Source organism: Scyliorhinus canicula, chromosome 12 (assembly GCF_902713615.1).
Source record: "Scyliorhinus canicula chromosome 12, sScyCan1.1, whole genome shotgun sequence".
NCBI lineage: Eukaryota > Metazoa > Chordata > Chondrichthyes > Carcharhiniformes > Scyliorhinidae > Scyliorhinus > Scyliorhinus canicula.
Window position 1 is genome coordinate 111198365 of NC_052157.1, and position 11944 is coordinate 111210308.

An 11944-nucleotide genomic window follows, 5' to 3' on the forward strand; every position below is an offset into this window, starting at 1 on the left:
CTCTATTGGCTCCTCCAAGGCATTGTTCCCCCCTACGGAGGAACTCCTCCCTCCCTCTCTTGACACCCTCCCCAGCCCACCTTCCAATCTGTATTCCAATTAATGGTATGTAACATAATATCATATTCATACCTGGAAACCATATTAAAGACACATAATCATATTGTCAATTGCAATATACAAAAATAGATTGAATTGGACTAAAATCATCCTCCTCTCAGACTATTTTTAATTTAATGTGGGTAATTTTTATATTTTCAGCAGTGCATACCTTTATCACCTTTCTGCCCCAAGCTTGAAAATCCAACACAACAATCAAGGGGTGAAGGAGAAAACCCTGTATAGCAATGGAGAGAAATCTGTCTATTTTGTTGTTTTGCAAGGAGTGCACCGAGTTTATTATCTTGCATACCTTTGATTATGATTGTGCTGCAATCTCTAAATTTAACATGACCTTTGAAATAAACTACCCTTTTTCTGTCTTCCATAGGTCAGAACCATAATCAAAGTAAACTGTGGAACTTGACAGAATTTCAGTTAGCTGGTCTGGACATCACCGACTGCTCACTGGCTTTGATGACCCGCCACATGCCAATGTTGAACAAACTGGACCTCAGCCAGTGCAGCCATGTGACTGATCAGTCGATTGTCCTCCTGACAGCACCCGGATCTTCTACGCGCGAAACACTGAGTGAAATTAACCTTTCAGGTAAAAAGGTCATTGGTGTCTCACCAACATTTTCTATTTCCTTATTGGCGCTGAGTGGACGAATATGTGGGTCATTATTGCCATCTTTACATCAGTCATTGATTCTCGGCTGAGAGTAAAAATATTCACAAACACAACGGGCGGGATTCTCCCATCGGGCGGCTAAGTGCCGCAACCAGTGTAAAAACGGGAGTGTTTTACTCCGGCATCGGCGCCTGTTCCGAAACGCGATTCTCCGGGCCACAGTGGGGTAGCACGGCCCACGCCGCTCCAGCTGCCGACCCCTGCGTGAACCCGGCGCCGCGGGGTCCACACATGCGCAGTGGCCTTCTTCCCGTTGGCCCAGTGCCAACTAGCACATGCACAGTGGCCTTCCTCCCCACGTCGGCCCCGACGCCAGATGGTGCAGGGCTACAGGAGCCAGCGCAGAGGAAAGGAGGCTCCCCGACAGAGAGGCCGGCCCGCCGATCGGTGGGTCCCGATCGTGGGCCAGGCCACTACGGAGCCCCCCCCCCCCCCCAGGTCAGACCCCCATTCCCCCTCCACAGGCTGCCATTGGACCCTTCAACGCCGAGGTCCCGCCGGCTCTGAGGATGCTAGAACAGCGCCGGTGGGACTCGGCTTTTTGTTGATGGCTGCCCGGCCCATTTGGGCCGGAGAATCGGTGCGCCAGCCCGTGCCGGAGAGTCGCCGCATACCCCAACCAGTGCCGTGCCGACCACGCCGGTGTGGCGCCGATTCTCCGCTCTGCGGAGAATTGCGCCCTGGCATCGGGGCGGTGATTCGCGCGGCCCACTGGCGATTCAACGTCCGGCGGGGGGTCAAAGAATTCCGCCCAACATATTCAAGAGAAAATTACTTTGGTGAGGTTTCACCTTTAGAAAATTAAAAATTGCCTCGGTCTAGATTCTTGTGATCAGAATTTGCTGCTGATGTGGGTGTGCCCAGGCCGATTAAGGCTAAAAGCTCTTGAGCTAAACGCATTTATATTCCTTTCCTGCCTAAATGGGGAATAGAGGGCGGGATTCTCCCCTACCCAGCGTGTGACGGAGGGTCCCGGCGTAGGGAAGTGGCGCCAACCACTCAGGGGTCGGGCCTCCCCAAAGGTGGGGAATTCTCCCCACCTTTGGGGGCCAGCCCCGCGCCGGAGCGGTTGGCACCAGAAGACTGGCGCAAAAAACCAGCGCCCCCGGCAGCGGGGCTGGCCGAAAGGCTTTCGCCGGCCGGCCCATGCGCGATGTGGGATTCTCTTCCGCGGCGGCCGTTGAGGAGAAATAGTGCACCCAGGGCACTGGCCCGGAGTCTGAGCGGGGGGCCCCGATCGCGGGCCAGGCCACCGTGGGGGCACCCCCCGGGGTTCGATCGCGCCCCCCCTCCCCCCAGGGCCCGCTCGCGCCGCTGATCCCGCCGTTCCAGAGGTGGTTCAAACCTCGGCGGCGGGAGAGGCCTCCCAGCGGCGGGACTTCGGCCCATTCGGGCCGGAGAATCACCGCAGGGGCCTCTCCGATCGGAGTGGCGAGATTCCTGCCACCGCCACTTCCCGGGTGGCGGAGAATCTCTGCCACGGCGGGGGCGGGATTTTCGGCGGCCCCAGGCGATTCTCCGACCCTCCTGGGGGTCGGAGAATTTCGCCCACAATTTGTTCCACTTGGCAGGCAAAAACACCATCACCAAAGTAAAAATATCTGCTCATGGTGAAAAGATAATGACTGCATACCACAGTAACAAACTGGAGAGTGACAGAAACCTTAATAATTGTAAGACAGTCCTCCTAAAACCGAGGAAAAATACGAAAATGGCTTTACTGTGACAATGCCTGTATTAATAGTACTTGTTGGCATTTGCTGATACCTCGTTTCTTCTAACTTGCTCTTTTCAGGTTGCCATCGAATAACGGATCAGTGCCTATTGCTGCTTAAACACTGCCCAAACCTTACTCGAATCGACCTTCGGAATTGCAAACTGATTTCTCCCCAGGCCTGTCAGCAACTTGTGGAAGGGCTGGCAAATGTTGCCCCCTTTGAACTCTTGGAAGACAAATTATTAAAGAGAAGTTTACAATTGACAAAGTAGCCTCACGGATGCCCATAAGCCTTGCTGAAATGTTCCTCCAAGTCCTGACAGAGACAGCACAGATGTAAAATATCAGAAAAGCCTCCATCTGCAGCTTGGGGTGTGTGTGTTTGTGGGCCATGCGTGACAGTCTGGAGTCGTCATGGTGATCATGTCTTTCACTGCCGGTAAAGTCAGTGATCCAGTGACAGTGATTCCAGGGAAAGAAGATGAAGCATGGTTTAGGACAAAAATGATTTGTATTGCAAATACAGGGTTCTGAGCAAAGTGCTCTGGTAGAAAATTCCCATCCCTCTTTCTCTTCCTCCACCTCCACCCCCCCCCCCCCCCCCTCCCAAAGAGAAAATAATAATATGGTAGATTTAGGGAATATTTAAAAATACACAGAACATGGAGATATTATGCATGTTTGAAAAAAACACAAAGCTTAAAGATGGGCTGCAATTTAATTTTGGAAAAGACAGCTGCCAGTTTCTCTTCAAAGCTAAATTTGAATACAGTCCAAAGCAATATCCAGTACTGCTAACAAGTACAGTCTATTTTAAATTACAGTTCTTCTGTCGACATTCCGATTTGCTGCACCTAATTTCTAACCTATAATGCATAGGTTGTGGGTCAGCACATTACCTTAATACTGAAAAACTAGCTCAGTCAGTTTGCAAAACTTGAGTGGTGAAATAATTCCCCTCATTAATAGACTGCACTCATTCCCGCGATGGATTTTTCTCCGTGACATCTTATTCCTTTGGTCAAGACAGACTGGCACATTTACTTACACCAAATTGGTTGCTGTGATGGTTCTGTCCTGCTCAGAATTGATAGGAAAGGATATGCTGTGAAGTGTCTGACACACTTAGTTACAAAATTGTGTTTTGTAGGGTGTGCTTTACTTTAATGATATTGTTCGTATTTCATCGTATTTGAAAATGCACATAGCAACCCACCTGGCATAATTAAGTGAGCAGTCTTTTAATCAGAGAAATTGCAAACCTGCAGCGATTGCATTTGGAGAAAATGAATACTCTGAAAGGAATCATTTTGCTATTAGTTGTTTCGTCTGCTTTAAATGGGATAAAGAAAATGGAAGCATGATAACTGTTTTAGACCATTTAGATAATCGAGCAGATAGGTGCCGCAATTCCTACTGTACCATCTTGTTAATATTCCATCACTACAGTTCCAGCCAGGGTACAGCAATTTTGGAAATTCCAATTCATTGCCCGTGTAAAAATGAAATAAAATGAGTTTTTTTAAAAATCTGTGTTGGGTAAGGCTTTTAATAATTAACTTTAATTGTAAATTACCATGCCCACCCCAATTTGGCCCGTGTTAGAACGGTTTGCACAGTCAGTTTCTATGATTCTCTTAAACATGACTGCTTTATTAGCTATAGAAAAATTTTAAGTGCATCTGTAACATCTAGCCTGTAGATAGCAGCAGAATTTTTTAAATATTAGTATGCTGCCAAAAACCTAACTAAATGGGAATGCTCTGAGCATTTTGAGATACCACGCATTTCAAAAAAACAGTTGATATAAATTCTGTATTTCTTTTGCCTAGTGAAGAAACACTGTTGGGATTATGGCCTTGTCTTAACATTGGATGTGTTTTTTGTTGATAAGTGTGCCCTTTACCGTAGATTCTAATACGAGTAAATTTGTTTGTTCTGCAACTAGGGTGAAATGCCTTTATATTTGCTGAAGCGGCTCAGAACTACCATCCCAATTAATAGTATTCAACAGCCCTAGTTAGAGCTGTAGGGTTCAGGGTGTTTGATACTTTCTTACATTATCTGATCTGTAGTTTCTTTCTTTTGGGCAAAGATTCACGGTTATATTTCTAGGAAATTAACAGAGGGCTCAATTTTCCACATGGATTGCACCCATCTTTAAGTTTCAGTTATTAGTCTGTGCACTGTTGGAGAGGGTGGGTAAATGATTGATAAATGGAGGACTCTCCTTACAGCCTTGCTTATTGTCTGGCTTCAAAAACAATGTAAACCCGCTTCTTGTCCTCGACTGTATCTCGCTTCCTCCCGACAAATATTAGCAGCAAAGAATTCCAAGTACTGGCCACAGCATGCTACCTAATGGATAAAACAATACCTGGTCTGTATATCTCATATATACACAACAAAAACTGAATTCATTGTTTCAGAATGTATAAAATTACTGCCACACCTGCACCCTTCGAATATGGATGGTACCTGCTTATACATCAGTTGTAAAATTCTGTGCATTTTAATTAAGCGTCTGCTGCTTCCTGTAAACAATGGGGAAATCATTCAAGCGGGGTTTGAAATAGATTACATTTTGAAGGGGTGTGTTATCAAACTTATACCTAAAACCAAAATATTGACGGCTTTGTTAGATCCAAAGATAAAATCGTCAGTAAAAAAAAAAATGCTGAAAACAGCACAATATTCTGAAGAAATTCTACACTTCTTGTTCTGTTGTACAAAAATATTTATTTTCTCTGTTAACCAGTGCAGCATTTTCCCCTTCCTGTGCAGTGCAAGCTCACAAACTCGTTGGTCAACAGCCTATGCTCCATACGTGTACATCTGAATGTGCAAGCTAAACAGTCCGCTGTATATGGTTAATTTTTGGGGGTAACAACACCTGACATAAATGCTCCTTAAAGGTCCGTGGATGAGGTGTTTTACTTCCCCGTTTTGCAATGGACTTTTAAAATTTCAGCAGAACTATTTTCCTGTAAACCTAACTTCTTGGTTTCTTATTATTTCTTGGTTTCAGTGGCACTGAGCTGCGCTGTGGTTCACAGTGGAAACCTGGCCCAGTACAGATTATCATTTAATGTGTGCACTTAGTGAATTCGATTTATACAGTCTGCATACACAATGGCTCATTTGTTTACACATTTACCCAACGGTGCAAGGAAGCTTAATCCATATGTGAAACTAGTATGAAAGCACTTTGACACCAGTTTTAGAGGGTTTACATCACATCGGGTTATATAGTTCTCTGTGAATTTTCTGTGGTTTGTTTGTGACTTTTATAAGTAATATAAAATTATCTAAATTTTCCACTGCTTATGTTGTACGGTTAACATCTTAAAGAAATACTCCATGATAATGCAGCTGACGGGAACTAATCCTCTTTGTGCTCATTTGGAAGAGTTGTAAAAATTTTGTTTTTTTAACCACAAAGAAAATCCAAATTGGAAGTTAAAAGATATGATATAATTTCAAAAATATATTTTTTTAAATTGGTAATTTCACTTTAAGATAATCTCCTGCAGGATTCACCAGTGATTTTTGTTGTGTGTGTGTGTGTGTGTGCGATTTTCTTTTCTATTTTGAAAAAAAGTGTGTTGACTTTTAAATTCTGAGCTGTCATTTCTGCCTTTCTCTTTCAGAGTTCCTAGAAATAAGTTTTCCAAAAGTTAGTATTTTTTCAGTACAAAGACAGGATTCAAAGGATCACAAAAGTGAAAAGGGATTGTGTTAAATTCAATAAAATGTATGCTAAACAATGGCATTTAAAAAACATTTCTCAAAGCTACACCACTCATCATTTCAACAAAAAGGAGAAACATGACACTGGATTGAATGTGTAGGATCAGTATTGGGAGGAATTAACTGGGTGTCCCAGCTAAACAAATGCCGAAATTCTGTTGTTTGGCTGGAGGAACATATGTTATGTCCACTGATGGATGATTAGGCAGGAACAACATTTTAATTCAATGGTTTGAGTTATGAAGAACAAAGCCTTTGGTCTTTTGACGTGGATTGGTTTTCCAGCAGAGTTCCAGATCACATACTTGGAAATGGTAGTAGCTAAATTAATTGCTGATATTTAACACATTTTTACAACATTTACCTGTCTAGCCATTGTTGCAATAAATGGCAACAGGGCAATGCCATCCAGATGTGTCTGCTAATATCACCAGCCCTCCTTTTTTAGATCAGTAATCTTTGGAGTATTTCATGTCCAAAAAAAAAAGCAAATTAGATTACCAAGGTTAATATTGCCATTCAAAAATATTTCAACCCATCAAATGTTGCATTGTTCTTAAAGTAATCTACTGGAAAAAGTCAGAGCTTTATGATTTATTTTAATGCAAACTTTTAAATGGAAACAGCATGCAAACAATTGAGAATTATTTAGTCAGTAAGCTATAGAAACACGCGTGTCTAAACTTGTTAATTTATATACTGCTTTTATCTGTTGAATCCCTTGTTGTAACACAGTGAAGACCTAATTTATGCAGTTCAATATGATCAGATTCTGATCAGATCAGTGTGTCGACAACCTATAATTTGCTGTTTACTTATGGATGGTGAAAATGGTGCCACTTGTCAATGTAATTCAGTCAGAGGTAGGTCCTACTAATAAAGTGGAAGGTTGGTTTAAATGAGCTGTTGGGGACTGCAGCCACTGCTCCTTTAATATAAAGTGCAAAATGTGACTGGTCAGTGCTTATCAGACTGGGTAAATGCACAAATATTCTTTGTTTACTTTACTATAAACTTCTAATTTTATTTTCCATTTTCAGATATTAAACCACAATTGGGTTTATGTTCTGTAGCCAACCGGGGCCTGTTGTTTTTAAGTGCAAAACATTGTAGGTTTTATGGTTTTAAAAGTCTGTACTTTTTTTTTTAATACTTCAGCCATTCTAACCTACCATTAGCTGTCACTAATGTGCTTCAAAAAGTACAGTGCCACCTTTCAGAAACTTCCATTTTGCTGCCATAAAACCCTCCTTAGATATGAGTAAATGAACAAAAAATGAACAAAGCACTAAATCATCGACAGGCTAAGCTTCATTCAAAAGGAATTGGGCTCTGGAGTATCAGTATCATCAGAGAAAGAGATCTTCTATATGCCCCAAGAGCCCTTTGACCATCCACCATCTCCCTACATTTCCACCCCGTCATCGCAACAGGAGAATGGTAAAATGTATGGACATTGGATTCTGGAACCCAATCTCCAGCAGTAAATGTAAAATCACCTTCCAAGGTGTTAATTGATGCAACATTAGTGCTCAAAGTGGGGAGTCTTTTCCGCATCGCTCTCTAGAGAAGGCGGAGAGTACTTGTATTTGTATCCTTCTAATTTTGTATTAGCACTCAATTTTAATTAACCTACAATTTACCATTCTTCTCGTTTTCAGAAATCTAACTTCATGTCCTATTCATTCTGCAGAGGCAGGTCACTCGTTTGACAAATTGTAGGGCATTATTGCGATTGTGATAGAGAAAAAAGTAGCTATGGTGGGAAAATAGCACGGCTGACACAGGCTCCTCTCATGTCCATATCTAATTGAGACTGTTTTGCCTTGTGGTTGGTACGTTTGCTCCTAATTCCAAAATAGTTCTAAGTGGCAAAGAAGTAAAGTGAATTGCCCTCTGAGTTTTCATCCTTTGTTGCAGCATTGTTTATAGCGGGAAAGAGTGAATGGAATTACTTGTAGTAAAAGGTGCAAGAGTAGTGAAGATCAGTCAGGTACTCTTTTCACCCCTCTTTCCACATCTCTCACCCCTCCCATGTCATCATTGTCAAATCTTGTGACTGACATTATTTCAAGTGCATTTCCTTAATGTAAAATACACTTGGATAAGCGCTATATAAATGCATGTTGCTGTGCAGTTTGTTTGAGAACCCTTCCAAATATTCGGTGAACTAAGGATGATGCTGTTGAGTTATGCTTGCTCATTATAATAGTGCCTTCTGTATCTTTACCTTATTTGTGAAGGAATGTTTCTTTTTGAATTCAAACCAAACTGGATGAAGCATGCGTTCCATAAAACTAAATCCTGTGGCCATAATGATAGCTTGTAATAATATAATCCTAGAAATGACTTGCTGGTATTGGTGGACAAATGCTTTGAGTCCACATGACGTTCCTCTGCCTATTTTAACAGGGAAGTTAACCATTTAATATAGACAGGTTAACAACTAGATTACAAATAAAATAAGCAGAGGACTGTCATGAGAATGCACTAAGTTGTAGGCTGCTGTCTAAATCTGGTGATTTAGACCCAAGGTGGTGATTGTTACACTGATCTGAATGTTCAAAAATAATTGTCTTTCTAATTGTTATCTGATGCTTATTGTCTGAATTCTTATGTACCATTGCTGTTCCCAAAACATACATTAGAAGTTGCTGTTTGCAGCTCTGATTTGAGACTAATAGTTCCGCATGTGGAAAGTCTTGGGTGTTATACAGGCTGGTTGGCCACCATGTCCAACAGGGAGTGGGTTATGTACATGCACACACCTCTGCTCCTCTTGTTGCTGTATTAGGAGGATAAGAGGAGTGGGACAGCATTTACTACTTTCCTACCAATTTAAAGACTGGATGCCATGGTGACACTCCCCAACTCAGCTCTTTTAAACCTGGCTTAAACTGGAGCTGTACTGCAACTAGTGTGCAACCTAAATACTGATCTCTCCCCATGTGGAGATATCTGACTCTAAATGCGCACCCAAACTATTCTGCATTGAAACCAGTCATTGTATTTTTTTTAACCTTTGTGCTTCAATTCCTGTGACTGTACCTCAGAACTTCTTTCTTACCTGGGTGCCAAAAAAAAAATCAAAATGCCTTTTTGTTTGCTGCAGCATTTGTTGAATTTTCAGGGTGGCTTCACTGCATTTGTTTAAAATTTGTCGTGGAACTTCATCCTTGCTTTTGGGAAGTAATTTCAAATATTTTTTTTTATAACTGTTATTTTCTGTAAGAGTTGAAAGCGATTGTTGCAGTAATCTTTGTGAAAAGAAGGTGATGGCTTACAGTTCAAATCAAAATGGTGGTTTCAGGAGAAACCCAACCAGGGATAGTAAGACTTTTACAGTAGTTTTCTGAGGTGTGTAAAAATTACATCTTCACTTAATAAATTACAAAGCTTAAAGACCTGCAGCTGTCTTTGGAGTCTTGGTAAATTAGCACATACCTGCAGTAATCACAAATATAATGTGCTGTAAATATGCTACTCCGACACCTCATCTCCTCCAATGGGCTGATCTCTTTTATTTTTAAAATGCTCCCATCCGGCAGTCTGTTTTAAAATAGACAGGATTTCAAGAAAGGACAATCAAATGTGAAAATTTGTTGTATTTTAAGAAAAACTCAACCAGGAGAGGCCCCATTGTTTTGGGCACATCTGTAACACCAATGAAAGATATCTCTGCTGTCTGTGGCTGGCTGGAATAACTAGTAGGCACAGAGGACACATTGTATGTACATGTTGGAATATATACTGTAACCTGCAGGTTAACTGCTTAAAGTGTCAAATTGTATTGCTTACGTGAAACTCTAGTCCAAAGCCAAATGTTTTTTTGACTGTCTCAAAACATCGGAACAAATAGGTTGTAATTATATTTAAATTAAGGTTCAACGTTGTCTCCAGTTTTTTTTTTTTAAGTGCCACTTTTTAAAAATTGTAATAGTATCTTGCCATTGAATGACACATGGTGTATCTTCTGATTTTGACCTGTCCCCTTCCTTTACTTGTTGGTCAGGATTTATGCCTCTGGTACAGTTTATTGAGGCATATTTAAAGTAATCCTGGCTCGAGTTGCCCCTTATACACAAAAAACTCCCTTCTGTATGGTTCAAGCCTGTGGGGGTCGGTGCAATTCTGTTTAATATTTAGTCCAAATAAAGAGTTGTCCATTCCGTTCAAGTGCTATTTGCTGGGTTTGTTAATTACACTTGTTTAGCCGGATGTGAAACTCCCCCTATATTATGTCATTCCTGCAGCAGGGGGAATATTAGGCCTATTTTGTTTATATCTGTTTAACCTATGTTCATGCTTTAAAATTGTTAAACCACATTTTGGCGGCATTGTCTGAACTGGCTTAAAGGTCAGCAAATTGGAGGGTTGTGTCATTTTAATGTGCAGCAATATTGAGCAAGTAAATTCAATCCGCAAACAATAAGAACAAAAGCAGAGGACTGCTGAAGGGACCCTCCAACTCCCAAGACTTGAATTTTAATGTTGGGTATATATGTGTCATATACATATTTATTGACCAAAATACTTGGTGAGGGCCACACAAGTTCTTGTGGAATGCCGAATAATTCAGGTTGTGATTTTCGTTCCTGGTGTTCTCCTTGTTAATAGAAAATAAATGCAGAATTTTGTAAAGATATGAGTAATTTCTCAGTTGATGTTTTGTAGGCACACCACTTGTAAATAACATTCAGCTGGTTGGTCCTTGCTTCCCTGATCCTTATTTTGAATTTGTAGCTGCACAAAACATGCTATTCTTCAGAAATCTCAATATACTTGAATAAAGATTTACTTTAAATTTAAACCTCTTCCACCTGTTGTAATTGTTACATTTTGCACAGTACACAGTGACATGGAATTTCAGTGTAAAATGTGCCTTTGGCATAGTGGGCACCGCAATGAGCTGGTGATTGACCAGACTCTGGCTATGAAGGGAAATCAGAAATGAGTTCACCCTTTCTCCTGCTTAAGCACGTTCAGTTGGAATGGCTTGCCTCTACACTCCAGAGAATAGAGACCCACTTTACTCAGCCTCTCATCACAGTAACTTCATTGCAGTGTTAATGTAAACCTACTTGTGACACCAATAAAGATTATTGTTATCAACCCCAACCTCGCACACGAGGTTGAGGCATTCACCTTCCGCAGCACCTCTCACCTCAGTCCCTCCTCCAGTGCCATCTCCTACTCCTCCTCCCAATTGGCCTTAACCGCCTCCTTAAGTTTTTGTATAAGTAGGGAGAAATTCTTCCCAGTGGCAGAAGGGTCAGTAACCAAAAGGCATTGATTAAGATAATTGGCGAAAGAGTTGAGATGAGGCGTGCACGGAAAGTGAGTTATGATCTGAAATGCACAGCCTGAAAGAGATGGATACTGATTCAATAAAGGCTTTTAAAAGGGAATTAGATAAATACTAGAAGATGGATTTTTCTGCAGCAACTATGTGGAAAGAGGAATGGAATGGAATGAATTGGATAAATCATTCAACAGTTGGCATAGACACAATGGGCTGAATGATCTCCTGTCTTTGGGGTTCTATTCAAAAAAGAACAAAGAAATTCTTCCTCGAGTCCTGGTCAATATTTATCTCTCATCCACCATAGCTAACCTAAATTATCCCTTATCCCCTTGTGTGTACATTAGCAAAGATTTTCTCAGTTAAAAAAGTGATTGCACTT

At 41.5% G+C, this 11944-nt stretch overlaps 1 protein-coding gene across 4 annotated transcripts in view; it reads left to right on the forward strand.

Annotated features, from left to right (window-relative positions):
- The window catches only part of LOC119974665 (lysine-specific demethylase 2B-like), a 339398-nt gene extending 328328 nt beyond the window's left edge, over positions 1–11070 (forward strand). For all 4 annotated transcript variants that reach the window (XM_038813740.1, XM_038813742.1, XM_038813743.1 and 1 more), the window contains 2 exons: positions 491–709; positions 2589–11070. In XM_038813740.1, coding sequence (XP_038669668.1) covers positions 491–709; positions 2589–2782 — 413 coding nt within the window. In that variant the 3' untranslated portion in view covers positions 2783–11070. The remainder of the gene's footprint in view (positions 1–490; positions 710–2588) is intronic.
- The last annotated feature ends 874 nt before the right edge of the window (positions 11071–11944 follow it).